Source organism: Oncorhynchus nerka, linkage group LG5 (assembly GCF_034236695.1).
Source record: "Oncorhynchus nerka isolate Pitt River linkage group LG5, Oner_Uvic_2.0, whole genome shotgun sequence".
NCBI classification, from domain to species: domain Eukaryota; kingdom Metazoa; phylum Chordata; class Actinopteri; order Salmoniformes; family Salmonidae; genus Oncorhynchus; species Oncorhynchus nerka.
Genome location: NC_088400.1, coordinates 66,083,145 through 66,098,653, shown reverse-complemented (window position 1 = coordinate 66,098,653; position 15,509 = coordinate 66,083,145). Strand labels below are relative to the sequence as shown.

Here is a 15,509-nt window from a genome sequence, read left to right as displayed (position 1 = left end):
GCCATTAAGGGCACAGCTCACACTTACCCTGCAGAAAAGTTGCCTCTCTCTTTTCAAATACCTCTCACGTCGCCAGCTCTCACAGAGGAGTGAAATGGGCCATGACTGTTGGTTAGTGCTCACATGGTGGTGGAAAGACATATTCAGTGTTATGAGTTCTGCTAACTCTTTAACATCTTATCATGCCCCGCTAGTTTCCTGTCTACCTGACAGCAGACGAGCCAGGGAGTCTCCTCTGTCTCTCACCTGCTGCCCCTACCCCCCCCCAATCTCTAGGACAAGGGGGTCCTAGGAGGTCTAGGAGAATTCAATCATCATGGGTTGTAGGAACCTAGCCATAGACTGCGTTTGCAGAACTGATTGTAAATGGAACTAGCATTTAAAGCCTCCATCCTAAGAAGCCTGCGAGTCACATGATCCATCTCATGGTGGACTTGACTATTCATTTAGTGCTCTATTCAATCATATCCGCTTTGGCCGACATCTGCATAGCGGTCGTTTTGGCGGTGTCGGTGGTGGAGCTGTCAAATCCACAAGCGGCTCCTGGCGTTATACCAGAAGCGGACGTTGCCATTGGCTGAACAGAGTCGCATTAACAGAAATCCCATGCAGCCTTCTTTACAAGTTTGAACACTGGATTGTGTATTACGTTCAATGATTTTTCAATTTGAGCGTAATTATTTCTATATAGCCTAAATGTTCTCATTCTGAATTTCTAACGCGTGGGTGTGGCTTCGTGACAATTATCGCAAGAGCAGCTGCTCACCGATTTGAGGGCTTTAACCCAGTTCCACTTCCAACACCGCCAAAACATCTGCTATGCGGGTGTCTGCAATCGCTGTTTAACGCTTGATCTGATTGAATCTAGGCCTTGGTGTTGTCTGCTCTGTCCATTATAGCCAGGCAGGTCAGAGGGGAAAACAGAGAAGTCAGTGGATAGCAGTTAAGTTGTCTTGACATTTCAAGGTCATTTCAGATTGAGTCAACATCTGCAGCGTTTAACATGAATTGTCGGTAAGCGCTCTACTGGCGCGATCGTATTGAATCCTAGCCTAAGTGATGGTCCCTCAACACACAAACACACACGCCTGACTGTTGTGTCTTTATACCCATATATGGCAGTTGACCACCCAATTCCCTTACCTGGGCCTCAAGATTTCAACCAAAGAGATACAGTAATAGAGGAGGCCACCCCATAGAGGTAGATAGAGGACTCATTATGGACATCGACATTGCCATCATCCACCTTTTTAAAGTAGTCAAGTAGTAAACTGGGTGGGGATTCCTATGGGTTGTAACCTCAATGGCACAACCCAAGCTGTCACAGATGCTATAATGGCACAGATATAAAGATGAGTCCTCTATCAATCTCTATGGGCCAGTCAGGTTCAGTGGCATCATGGAAAAGTGCTTTGTCACTCTAGTGACTAGTCTACTTAACAACTGCACCTGGATCAGTGTCATAATGATTAAATCAGCAGAAATGTCTAGGGAACACCTGGTGTCCCTGGTCTAAATCAGTCCCTGATTAGAGGGGAACTGGCTTTGAGGTCCAGGGCATCATATTGTATAATCTCCCTCCTAGTGCGACCTATAGCATGTGTAAAATTTACTCCGACACCATAAAATAAAGTCACACTGCACAAACACATGTGGGGGAGGGCCTACATGTGTGGGGAAAGAACAGGGTTTATCACTATAACCTGGGGGTTGCTGTTAGGTTAAGGTGGGGTAGAACTTCACTCCCCTGTTTGACTTTCCATTCTCTTCAACCCAAGGCCACCAGATTCCCTTTGATCTTCTGTTTCCACGTCACAACAGGCTGATTAAAGGAGAATCAATCTCCCTCCAACTAGAAGTCCTCAGTATAATAATAAAACCGTAACTATTAACCTGGAAGAGATGTGGTCAACTGAGCTCCATTGACTGCATGTCAGTTCTATGCAACTGACCTCTCTTCTCTGTTCACTGTATAGGTATGAAGCTGCCTGGACCGGATGATGCTGCTATACAGACTGGCTGCACCTTGCAGAAAAACTCCCTTTGTAGATGAGTGGCCCAGTCAGGATTACTTACTGCAGGGGTCTTAACACGCAGTACTCCATCTCAGAGGCTAAAAACAGACACGGAGACACCCTTAACAAGGCCTTATTAGATTACTAGTGATCCTCTGCTGAATGTGTTTAAATAAGTCACAAGCTCCCAGGTATTCAGTGCTAACCCAGTGACAAGAGACGGCCGTCTTCGCTTGGACTGTGCTAAGCAAGGTTGGCCATTTTGGGTCGGTGTCTGTCAGCTGCTCAGTAGTCAGTGTAGATCCTGTGGGGCAGTCAGCAGCTACATCTGGCTACTGGGTCGCTGATGGCTGCCATGTTCTTCATGTCTCAATTACATGTACTGTGATTGATTTAGTATCGCTTGTATTCTAAATTTACATACAGCCATCTTTAGTTTAGTTTGCTGGTAGGTTCTTGACCTGGCATACAGTGTAGAATTCTGTGTGGTTGATTCTACAGCTACATTGTCTGCTGGGTTTTAGGCCCTACTCAAATGTCACTTAATCTCTCGGTAAGTATTTTCTCCCAATTCAGAGACCGTGTGACAATGATTGTGTATCATCAAATAAAATACAAGTTCTAGAAGCAGAGTTGTGATTCCTAATGTGTTGAGGTCCTCTGGATTGGGCCCTGTTTTGTCTAGAAAGAACATTTTACTGGGTTCCTTTGTTCACTGTCGCCTTGAAATGTACATCGTCTTAGACGTTGAAACACTGCAGCACAAAATGAATGCAAAACCATTAATTATTTCTGCAGACACTGGTGAAAGCAATTACATCCATGGATTATTTGACAATTGTGTTTAATGACTCATCATAAAACATTCTTCAAAACAATAAAACAATTTTAAATGTCAGTTTCTGTACAACGCTTGCTAAGCAGTTTTATTTATATATAGAAAATGTACGAGGAGTTGTGTTAAAATGACAAAACTCCTTCAAATTTAATGGCAGGTACTCTGGAAAAAAATAACAGCATTCCATCAACAAATATTTTCAAGCAATAAATATGTATTTATAAATAGTGTAAATTTACATCAAGATTAGAAACATAACAAAAATCACAAATCAAACTTTATTCCTTAAAAGGAGAAGTTAGCTCTTTTTAAAACAACCAAATGTGTATTTTGATGTAAATGGCATGTTATAGTAGTCCACATTTTTATGCGATTTCACTTGTTTGAGAAACTTAACACAACCAGCAAATCATTTCCTCATCCTCGTTGTGCAGTATGGGGGCCCTGAAAAAAAACCGTGATGCGGGTCTTTGAAATTGTGTCACTCCGCAGTGCTATATTCCATCGTGTGCGTCTCAAGATGTTTCCCATATCCAGCGGTTTCATTCTCTGTGTAGACTGCTGCTACAGGTAACTGCCAAAATAAAGGAAACACCAACAAAGCGTCTTAATAGGGTGTTGGGACAACAAGAGCTGCCGGAACAGCTTCAATGCACCTTGGCATCGATTCTACAAGCGTGTGGAAGCAACTCCTTTCGATATACTTCGTACCCCTCATTTACGCAAGTATTTTGGCTGTGACCTGTAGAATGAACGGAGGTATCGCTTGAGTCACAACAAAATGGAATATAACGTTGCGGATAAAGTTCAGAATGACGACATCATCTGTACACAGTGTTTCCATTTCAAAAAGGACATATTGGGGTGTTTTTGGAGCCGTTGTTCATTTTTCAGAGCCCACATACTGCACAACGAGGATGAAGGAATTAAATCGCTGGTGGCGATAAGTTTCTCAAATCCAAGTGAAATGGCAAAAAACTGTCTGGACCCTTCAATAAACATGCCATTTACATCAAAAACATATTTGGTTATAAAAAAAAGCTAAATTCTCCTTTAGGTCAATGTGCAACCCATTTTTCTTTGTGACTTGGCTATTGATTTTCCCCAACATTTTTCCTCTTGTTTTCTTTTTTTTTTTACCTAATAAACAACCAAAAACTGAACGTCATAGCTCCAAAATAACAAAGATAAAACATAAGCTGTAAAAAAAAATTAAAAAAGACAATCACCTAAACTCTTCACATTACAATTTTTTTGTAGATTTTGCCATCCAAAGAGTCTTAAAATTACTATCTACCATAGAAAAAGACCAGTTAGGCTAGTGCTCCTTAGAGGGAAGGAAAACAAAGGGATCACATCTCAGCCTGTTAACAGAATTAAAAAAAGAGAGAACAGGTTGTCCAGTCAGTAGTCTTTTAGGGTGGTGTTGCCAGTTGTGACAGATACAATATCTACAAAACATCTTCACTCAATAATTCCCACCCCTTTCCCATATGTTTTTGGATTAAGTCCTCCATTAAAAAGAGCTGAACCATTGTTACAAGGGGGGAGTCCTGTGTTGGGAAGTGCGCTCTCTGGCGCCCCCCAGGGGGAAGAGGGGGGTTGACACGGCGCACTTTACAGGTTGCATAGACACACGCAGCCGCTGCTGCCTCCAGCCGTCGCTGTGGAGACTGTCTCGACTTTCCTGAATATCAGAAATGGTCCATTTTTCCTTTGAAATGAAAGATCCTGTAATGCTTGGTCGCCCCAGAGAAGCTGAAGGGATGTCTAATGTCAAGATGAAGATGAATGCAGAGGGGCCTGGCGAGAAAGAGGGAGTTCAATACTGATTCAGAGCATGAAACAGGAAACAAAAAAAAGGTATTTTATAGAATTCCATTTATTGAAATGCACATGGAACTCTTCGACAAACACTGGCCAATATACCAATCAAATGAGGAAGTAGTCCTTTAATAGGATCTCTATGTACATCCCAACAATGTCAATAGAGCCAAATCAAAGTGTGACTTACTAGTGTGAACTGGTCGTAGACCTGCATGAGATCATCCATCCGGTGTTTCTCTACAACCACAAAGTTGTCCAGCTCGGCGCTGCCTTTCCGGGCACAGTCCTGGCAGTGAACCACGTACTGCTTCTGCTTCCTGGAGAGGAGCTCGCTCCGCACAAACAGCAGGTTAAACACCTCCACCTGGAACACAGTCAGCCAACACACACCAATCAGTAACGCAGTCAATCAACACACGTCAGCCACTAGGAATGGGCATGAGTAATAGATTAGTGGACCTGAGGTGTAAACTCCACCTTGAAGCTGTTCAGTCATATCCCTGTAAGCCGGGATTCATTTAGAATTTTAACACCCCTTGAAGTAGAATTAACATACATACTACCGTTCAACAGTTTGGGGTCACATAAATTCCCTCGTTTTCCATTAAAATATATATGAAATGAGTTGCAAAATGAAAAGGAAATAGTTAAGATGTTGACAATGTTATAAATAAGGTTATTAATTGAAATAACTCCGTCAAAGAATCCTCCATTTGCTTTGGCATTCTAGTTGTCCATTTTTTGAGGTAATCTGAAGAGATTTCACACCATGCGTCCTGAAGCACCTCCCACAAGTTAGATTGGCTTGATGGGCACTTCTTACGTACCATAAGGTCAAGCTGCTCCCACAACAGCTCAATAGGGTTGAGATCCGGTGACTTTGCTGGCTACACCATTATAGACAGAATACCAGCTGACTGCTTCTTCCCTAAATAGTTCTTGCATTGTTTGGAGCTGTGCTTTAGGTTGTTATTCTGTTGGGAGGAAATTGTTTACAATTGAGCGCAGTCCACAGGGTATGGCATGGCATTGCAAAATGGAGCGAGTCTTCCTTTCAAGATCCCTTCAACCCTGTACAATTCTTTACCACCACCAAAGCACCCCCAGACCATCAGTTTGTCTCCACCATGCTTGAGATGGCGTCAAGCACTCCTCTAGCATCTTCATGTTTTCTGCATCTCACGAATGTTCTTCTTTGTGAGCTGAACACAAATTTAGATTTGTCTGTCCATAACACTTTTTCCAATCTTCCTGTGTCCAGTGTGTTCTTTTGCCCAGCTTAATATTTTAGTTTTATTGGCTAGTCTGAGACCTGGCTTTTTCTTTGCTACTCTGCCTAGAAGGCCAGCATCCCGGAGTCACCTCTTCCTTCACTGTTGATGTTGAGACTGGTGTTTTGCGGATACTATTTAATGAAGCTGCCAGTTGAGGACTTATGAGGCGTCTTTCTCAAACTAGACACCAAATGTACTTGTCCTCTTGTTCAGTTGTGCACCGTGGCCTCCCACTCCTCTTTCTATTCTGGTTAGAGCCAGTTTGCACTGTTCTGTGAAGGGAGTAGTACACAGCGTTGTACGAGATCTTCAGTTTCTTGGCAATTTCTCGCATGGAATAACCTTCATTTCTCAGAACAAGAATTGACTGACAATTTTCAGTAGAAGTTCTTTGTTTCTGGCCATTTTGAGCCTGTAATTAAACCCACAAATGCTGATGCTCCAGATACTCAACTAGTCTAAAGGCCGCCAGTTTTATTGCTTCTTTAATCAGAACAACAGTTTTCAGCTGTGCTAACACAAATGCAAAAAGGGTTTCCTAATGATCCATTAGCCTTTTAAAATGATAAACTTGGATTAGCTAACACAACGTGCCATTGGAACACAGGAGTGATGGTTGCTAATAATGGGCCTCTGTACGCCTATGTAGATATTCCATTAAAAAAAAAAGTAGTTTCCAGCTACAATAGTCATTAACAATGTCTACACTGTATTTCTGATCAATTTGATGTTATTTTAAAGGGCAAAAAAAGTGTGCTTTTCTTTCAAAAACATGGACCGGTAGTGTGAGAGAGCGAAAGATATATAGCCCATACAAACACAATGAATAACAGATTCACTACATGGAACAGTTCCCCAAAATAAACCCAATGGAGTTTGTACTGTCGTGTCTGTCCTATATCTGAGAGATAAGATCTGTCAATAAAATATATATATATATATTTTTTTAAAACATATATTTAAACCCTTATTTTTGGCACTAAACTGTCTCCATATATATTTCCATTCATTTTTTCAACTGGTATCGGGGCACCTTCAGTTAAGTCTTGAGGCCTGTGGGCATCCTAGAGCAAAACCTTTCCACAGAGGGGTCATATCGGGGCGGCAGAGTACCCTAGTGGTTAGAGCGTTGGACTAGTAACCGGAAGGTTGCAAGTTCAAATCCCCGAGCTGACAAGGTACAAATCTGTCGTTCTGCCCCTGAACAGTTCCTAGGCAGTCATTGAAAATAAGAATTTGTTCTTAACCGACTTGCCTAGTTAATTAAAGGTAAAAAATATATATATATATAAAATAAAAATATTAGTGTGTAGCTCAAACTGATGGGCTACAGACAGAAGTTGGAATAATCGGCTGTACAGACTTCAGACGAGTCAAGATGCTTTTGGGGTCCGAAAAGCAAAATGGAGAACACCATGTTTGTGAGTCTTATCTTTCCATATAGGGGCTGTGTCCCACAAACAAAAATGTGCTTAAGGTTAACAGTGTGGTTAGGGATAAAGGTTTAAAAATAAGAGATTTTACAAAACTAAATTGTAGAAACAGGAAGGGTGTATGACTTTGTGGCTGTGGTAACTAACAATGACAACCCTACCTCGCAAACTGCTAGAATTGGTTATTCAACTCTATTACCCCCTAAACATAGACAGGTTCCACACTAAAAACATGACTTTGATAAAGACATTTATCAGAATCATTAAGCCTAGGCCTAATCACCAAACAGATGTCCTGGCCATAATTCATCCCCATGCGGTGTTCAATGGAGAACTTTTAACCCATTAAAAACATTCCAAAGAACAGGCATAATAACTAAATAGAACTTCTGTATATCCAAAAGGTTTGGGCCTGTAACCCTAACTGGCCAAATTGAGCCCAGTTTAAATTGATCCCTGAGAATAACTGTTCCAGACGCAAGACGCAATTCGCACTATTCTGTTCTGTTTAATACAAAAATAATAACTATAAAATACACATGGCCAAACAAGTCAGTTCGTCAAATTTCTGCCCTGCTTGTGCTGCCCCGGTCAACTGTAAGTGCTGTTATTGTGAAGTGAAAACATTTTGGAGCAACAACGGCTCCGCTGCGAAGTGGTAGGACACAAGCTCAGAACGGGACCGCCGTGTGCTGAAGCTCGTAAAAATTGTCTGTCGCAACACTCACTACCAACTTCCAAATGGCCTCTGGAAGCTACGTTAACAGTTATTGTGCTCATCTGGAGCTTCATGAAATGGGTTTCCATGGCTGAGGAGATGCACACAAGTTAAGATGACCATGCGCAATGCCAAGCGTCGGCTAGAGTGGTGTAAAACTAGCCGCCATTCGACTCTGGAGCAGTGGAAACACGTTCTCTGGAGTGATAAATCACGCTTCACCATCTGGCAGTCTGACGGACAAATCTGGGTTTGGCGGATGCCAGGAGAACGCTACCTGCCCGAATGCATAGTGCCAACTGTAAAGTTTGGTGGCGGAGGAATAATGGTCTGGGGTTGCTTTTCATGGTTCGGGCTAGGCCCCTTAGTTCCAGTGAAGGGAAATCTTAATGCTACAGCATACAGTGACATTCTAGAATATTCTATGCTTCCAACTTTGTGGCAACAGTTTGGGGAAGGCCCTTTCCTGTTTCAACATGACAATGCCCCCGTGCACAAAGCGAGTTCAATACAGAAATGGTTTATCGGGATCGATGTGGAAGAACTTGATAGGCCTGCACAAAGCCCTGACCTCAACCCAATCGAACACCTTTGGGATTAATTGGAACACCGACTGCGAGCCAGGTCCAATCGCCTGACCTCACTGAGGCTCGTGGCTGAATGGAAGCAACTCCATATTAATGCCCATGATTTTGGAATGAGATAGCCGATGAGCAGGCGTCCACATACTTTTGGTCATGTAGTGTAGGTGTCTTGACTTTGATAAGAGTGTTGTCTGCTAAATTAACAAAACAAGGCTATGCCATTCTACAAGCAAGCGCCACATTGTTGAGGTTACTACTTTTTCGAAGACTGTTCCACGATATAATATAAACTGTTAATATTACAGTTAAAACTCAGAGGTTAAATGGCATTTATTCACTGAATAAATAGAAGGCAATTTAGCAATTAGGATTCGTTATCTGTAATGGTTATGATATTAGGCATTGTTGTTCACTGTTTGCAAATAGATAAGTGCTTTTTCCCCCATTTGAGTACTGAAAAAAAATACGAACAGTCAAAACATGTAAAATGCCCATTCCTATCTGTAATACAATCAATGCACGCACACACACACGTACGCCCGTAACAGTCAACCAACACACACACTGAAGTCAAAAACGGTCATTTACTCAGTCGTCAACACATAATCTTGTCAGTTACTCATATGATAGTCATGGACTGTAGTCAATTTCTCCGTCGTCAACCATAACATTACTGTCAGTTACTCAAAACAAACCTATCAATACTGACAATGTAATGACTGTGGAGTAGCAGCTTGGGTAAGGGACAAGGGGTTAAAATGGGCCGGAGCCCCTGACGTACCTCACAGATGGTGCAGTAGTGCGCAGGCTCATCCCTGTTCCTGCCCTGCAGTAGCGTCTCCTTCCCTGCCGCGGCTAGAGCCTCCTTCACCGACTGACACTGCTTCAGAGTCCTCAGCAGGCAGTACCTACATCAATCACACCATGACATTAAAAGAAACCCAGACACCTACACGTTTTAAGGTTACGTTTTCCAGCAGCCACGTCATCATCCAATCTGAAGCCCTCTATTTAGGGATGCAAACTGCTGAGGGCACAACACTTTTTTTTTGTTGCACTGAGACATGCAAAAAAATCCTTGCTAGGGGGAAATGCTGGTTTTAACTAATTAAACAACAAAATAACATAATCAGTCTGCGTGTAAAATAAAGTGTTTAATGTGAACCTAACTCACAGCAAAAAAATGTAAGGAAAACAATCCAATATTATTTGTTGCCTAGACTTTACTGCACTAACAATGCACTAATATTGCAGTTAGCCATGACAGCCTTTATAATAGAACGCTTGTGACCACACACACAACTAAATATTGCACGTGGGAAAAAAACAATGTAGAAATAGAATGAAACAGGTATTCTATTTTTGCTCTAATATAGTGGCCAGTCTAGTAGACGATCAAGTGCACAAGGCAACATTTGTACATAAATGACGTTCACTGAGTAAAAAATGTAATATTCCCCCCTCACTCACACTAAAGTTTTACTGTCAAATACAAAACAACAAAAGCATCATCTTTGGGCTACACTGCACGTTATTACATTGTACACTTTCTGCCTGTGGACATCTGTTCTACAATGTACCAGCAGAGCATGATACCCTTTGTTGACATAATTGATCTCTTTCAGGCAGAGAGTAACACCTGGCAAAGCTCTTTTTATCCATTGCTAGGAGTCATATACCAGTTAATACTATAGCGAATTGGTTAGGTTACTAACGTTAGCGCATCTAGCTAGCTATCGGACTTCCTTAGGCAGCAAATTTTCACAAAAAAAAACTCAATTATTTAATCAGTTAAGTTGGCTAATGTTGCTCGACATTCTGGCTAGCTAACGGTGAATTCGATCCAGCTACCACAGCAAGATATTTAATAATGCTTACAATTCTTGATCCACCCCACTTTCTCCCTCACCTCAAAAACTTTCCAAACGCCAGTTGTTTTTTGGTTGCAGCTCATGAAGTACGCTTCCTCACCTTCTCACCCCGTCTCCGTGGTCAAACCTCTCACCTACCTCTTCGTTATGGTTCAGGGATGCGCTACTGTAACTGGCAAACTGCCTTTGCACCCTACTACTGTCTTTCCAGAGCGCGCGCTGATTCTCTAACTAGCAAATTGATCGTCTCTTCTCTCTTCAGTCATGTGCTGCGCTGCAATTCCGTTGATGTGAATGATTGGCTGAGCCTTGGATACAGCCAGTATTGCGCCTAATGCACATCACTCGTTCGCTTACAGCCAGTTGTGATCCAAAGCACCGCCCCCTCATCGGATCTATACGAATAACATAGGTCACCTATTTTGGCGTATTTTGCTGAGAGGAGACTAGTTTGCATCCCTGTGTCACTCTCCACCCCTCATGACAGACTGGACACACACAGTTGTAACATGTGGCAGGAGAAATGCTCACAGGGTGAAACTAAACTGTAAAAGACGGTGACTTACTTGATCATCTGGAAGAGCTTGTGGTCGGACACCTTGATGTTGCGGGCCATGTTCCAGGAGAGGTGCACCATGGGGACATGGGACTTGACGCTCTGGAGCTTGTTCCACTCGTAACGCTCCACGGCCAGCTTGTACTGGTGGGCTGTGGATGTTGTGAAATTAATTACAACACTTTACAGGACTAGAAACAGCTGACAAACTGATTCTGGAGTCAACTATCACTAAGAGATAATATCCATGTATTATTGTATTCAAAAATAATTTTGTTTTTAAATTACTAAGTGTTTTTACAGTAACCGAAGGAGCAAACAAAAGCTGCATCAGAGGCTTACCACTGAGGGGTCCTACGTTCCAGGCAATGTTGTTGCACCAGCCGATGGCCTGGACCCAGTGGACGGTGCCAGTGTTGAGCCACACCAGGTCCCCCGGCCGCTGGATGAACCGGTAGACAGGCACATCTGCCTCATACAGGTCCTCCAGGTTGGGCCACCACGAACCCATCAGGAAGTTGATGTTGTTTCTGATGGAGAGCGAGGGGGAGGAAAAGAGCGAGGGGGAGGAAAAGAGCGAGGGGGTTATTTTCAGTATTTTCTCATTTCAGTAAGAGATGTGGAATTAGGGCTCGTATTAAAGACCATCTAATTTCAGTCTTTTCTGTCTTCTGGGCCATTCCTTTGTCTGTATTTAAAATCAGAATAGTTTTGTTGTGGAAGGCCAGAGAGAAGAGATGGGTTAGTTAGATCTCCCTTGTTTCATTAATGCCCTCATTCCTGGATTCAATTCAGCTCCTTTCCTTCCTTTCACTCAATATCTCCCTGAATCACTCCTTATTCATTCAGACAGTTTGCTCTTCGTGTTCAAAGCGAGCCACAAAAGAAACCGACCCTCATCTTGACACCCCATCTGATGTCGTTCCTTTTCTTTTCTCTGCTGTTCTCGAAGACCCCCCCCCCCCCATTTCTCATTCACTGACATCATCACTATTTTATAATGTATTATCACTAGCCTCTATGGTTGTTAGGTCCTTACTTTTCACAGAAGTTGCTCATCACTCCCCAGTAGGGTTCTGGCACAGCAAACCACTCACAGTCCCCAGGGCCGATGTTGATGTTGACAGAGCAGAAGTTATTGTGTTCCTGATGACCTGGACCACAGAGACAAAGCAAGACCGAGTTAGAACTGTATGTCGGCATTTTTGGGGCGACCCCCCCCCCCCTCAAAGAAAATCACATAGAAATGTTATTTATAGATCTGTCATTCTCATTAAAAGCATGTCTAGAACGCGCTAGATCTGTGAGAAATTTCCATGCTTCCCATTCTTAACTTTCGTTTTTGTGTCTTACTTTCAGTTTTGTACACTAGTTTTAAAACAGCTGAAAATACAATATTCTTGGTTATGGAAAATACATTTCACAGAGGTTTAATGATGCTCTACACTGTACTTGCTTGTCTTGGCACAAAGTGAATTAGGCAAACTATTAGAATTTCAACCAGGAAATTGTAGAGGGATTTCTGCATAGTGCATCTTTAACAGTCTGTCTTTGTAACTCATAAGTATCCATATAAAAAAGCACTTGAAACTGCAACAGCTTGTCCTATAAAATTGTATCGCTGTACCGTGCCCTTGCCTAATATGTACAGTGTGTGTGTGCATCTACCTGGTATCCTGCTGCCGGGGACCTTCATGTAGAGCTGGACAGTGTTCATGCCCAGGATGGTGTGTCCTACGTGGCTGAGCAGATTGCCAGCAGACACCACCCTGGCGAACGCAGGCAGCTTACTCAGCTCCTGCAGCTGTAGCTTCCACCTGGGGGACGAGGAGAAAGGGGGTGTGTTCAGAGGCGGCAATGGGGTTTAGCAGAATTTTGCAACGTGTGACCAATGCCATGTCTGACCACACAAGCACGTACTTTCTTTCGTCCGACACGTCGATGTTGGTCCCAAATTTGATGTGCTTTAGGGGACCCCTCCTTTTGCGTGCCACACTGAACACAGCAGGAAGAGATTATGATTAGAAAAGGTTCAAAGGTTGTCAATCTATCAGTGAGAAATCCTGACAGGTGTGTGTTGCTCACCTCTCTGCTGATGCTGGCTCAGCGTCTGAGGGCTCCTTCAACGCCTTCTTCTCATTCTCCTCCTGAGAGTAAAGAGGATACCATTCAAAAAGACACCGAGCATTGGGAAACAGGTCTGTGTGCGTCAGGGTTTCTAAATTTCTAAATGACATCTTAACAGTTTTGGTGCATAATCAAAAAGAGCTACTATTTTTATTTTTCAACTGGTAATTGAAGCGCGCCTCCCATTCACTGTGAAAGTGCAGGCCAACAAGCTATCAGCGCGTCATCCACCACTTTACAATGTGAGCTGGAGGCAGTATGCATTTTGAAAACATACTTAAAAATGTTGAAACCTGAATGTTTATTTTCATTTCAATAATAAAGTTGTTTCTCAAAACCATTGTCACGTGGTTAATCAAAAAATCAGAAATAAAATGATACAAATCTAAAAGTGAAGTCAACTAAGGCGAGATCACCAGCCTGCCATATGGACACTTATACCCCGTGATCCATTGGTAGCTAAAGAAATGACTGCATGGAACTCAGAGCCTATAGACCAATACAGCAGTAGGCCTATAACGTCCATTGCTCTTCACACGATTGGTGATTATCGAGGGGGAGATTGTCGGAAAGATTGATCAAAATCGCTTACGGCAAGGAACTACAGTATAGTTTTAATATATTATCATTCACAGTGGATGTTAAAAAAACGGCAGCAGGACAGGTGTGTCTATGCATCCTCAGGCGCGCACTCCCTCAACATTTACAGGACAGAGAAACCAGACATGCTCACATGGAGGACTCCAAACAAAACAGAATTAAAAACATTTACAAATCTCGTAATTGGTTACGAAATAAACCAAAACTCGTTTCTCACAAGTGTAGCAGGTTGTGAACTCTGCAAACAACGTTCCCACTCTTGAGAATGGTAAATGACTCATTAATACAAGCTAGGGCTGGGCTACATGACGATATATATCATTTGACAATAGAAAAATGTCTATCGTTTCATATTGTGCTCTATCGTTTATTTTGTTTTGTCGCAAATCACACTTTACGGCAAATTTGCAACACAAACATGGAAGAGAGTGAACGTGACACAGAGCACAGAGACACGGAGCTCGTACCTAAAAGAGGGTCAACGTTGGTCGCATGGACGTGGTTTGGGTATGAAAAGTCTGACACCGACCAGAAAACCATCCAACGCAAAATATGCAGCAGGACGGTCCCGAAAACAACCTCTTACCCCCTACGCAAGAATCATGTGAAACAGTACGGAGAGAGTCAATGGATGAGACCCCAAAAAAACTATTTCTAAATGGAATTGACAGAAAATGTGCTATATCGTGACATGTATTGTTATCAGGATATGACATTTTGGCCATATCACCCAGCCCTAATACACGCAATACCATAAAACAATGTTATCGAATGACAGGGATTAGCGGTACATTTACTACTGGTGATGGCATATCACTGCAGAGAATACCAAGACTGTGCACTGCTGTCATCAAGGCAAAGGATGGTTACTTAGAAGAATCTCAAATATATTTGAATTAGTTTAACACTTTTTTGGTTACTACATGATTCCATGTGTGTTATTTCATAGTTTTGATGTCTTCACTATTATTTTACAATGTCAAACTGGAAAATTAAAAACACTTGAATAAGTAGGTGTTGCTAAACTTTTGACTGGTACTGTATGTAATGGGGAATTGATCAAAAAAAGAAAACTATTCACACAATGAATGGATAAGATTTGGCAGGAAACAGCTGAGTCATTCTGGAGAGCGACTCGCCTCTACCTTCGCCACACACCCCTCCCCTTCTTGTCTAAACATTTAAAATTATACTCAACACACATTATCTTCATATTTGAGATGTTTTTCTACTGACAGCCACAACTCAGAGGCTCTTTGCCATGCGCGTTGCCCACATTACGGGCTTCCCGAATAGGCATAGGCCTAGAAGCTTGTGATTTGAAACAATCAGATATTTTTGTCAAAATAAGCTAATGATCCTCGATCCCTCCGTGGCCAAGTCATGCTCTCTGGTAAAGTATTTTGAATGATTACAGACAGGTGTAATTATTACATGTATTTCCATTTACTTCCCTATTGGACCCACCACTATGCCATCTACTGTTCTATTGGTTTTCAGATCAACTTTCTTTAGGTGTCCAGAAGCCAAGGCACCATCCTAGTCATATTAACAACCCATCCTAGTTGTTGCCTCTAGATTCCCCCTCTTTCTACGTTTCTAACAGAGACTTTCATCGGTCAAATATGGAACTGCTAACAAGTGACCTGTTTAGAATGGTGTTTCC

The 15,509-nt window shown here is 42.3% G+C and overlaps 1 protein-coding gene across 1 annotated transcript; it reads right to left on the bottom strand.

Moving 5' to 3' along the window:
• Positions 1-2,842: 2,842 nt before the first annotated feature.
• Positions 2,843-13,368, bottom strand: LOC115129892 (lysine-specific demethylase 6A-like). The gene is made up of 9 exons (XM_065018977.1): positions 13,202-13,368; positions 13,037-13,111; positions 12,785-12,933; positions 12,156-12,270; positions 11,459-11,646; positions 11,127-11,268; positions 9,471-9,597; positions 4,868-5,044; positions 2,843-4,656 (listed from the first exon to the last, which is right to left on the bottom strand). Exons 1-9 carry the CDS (start codon positions 13,351-13,353, stop codon positions 4,630-4,632), a joined length of 1,152 nt encoding a protein of 383 aa, XP_064875049.1. The 5' UTR covers positions 13,354-13,368; the 3' UTR covers positions 2,843-4,629.
• Positions 13,369-15,509: the final 2,141 nt, after the last annotated feature.

What these genes read in the sequence shown, in the direction of transcription:
- LOC115129892 (XM_065018977.1), bottom strand. Translation starts at nt 13,353, where the DNA reads ATGTCATTTAGAAATTTAGAAACCCTGACGCACACAGACCTGTTTCCC. An exon ending in CCCCGGCAGCAGGATACCAG is followed by an intron (nt 12,271 to 12,784) that starts GTAGATGCACAC and finishes TCTGTGGTCCAG; the next exon opens with GTCATCAGGAACACAATAAC. An exon ending in AAGCTCTTCCAGATGATCAA is followed by an intron (nt 9,598 to 11,126) that starts GTAAGTCACCGT and finishes TGATTGATGTAG; the next exon opens with GTACTGCCTGCTGAGGACTC.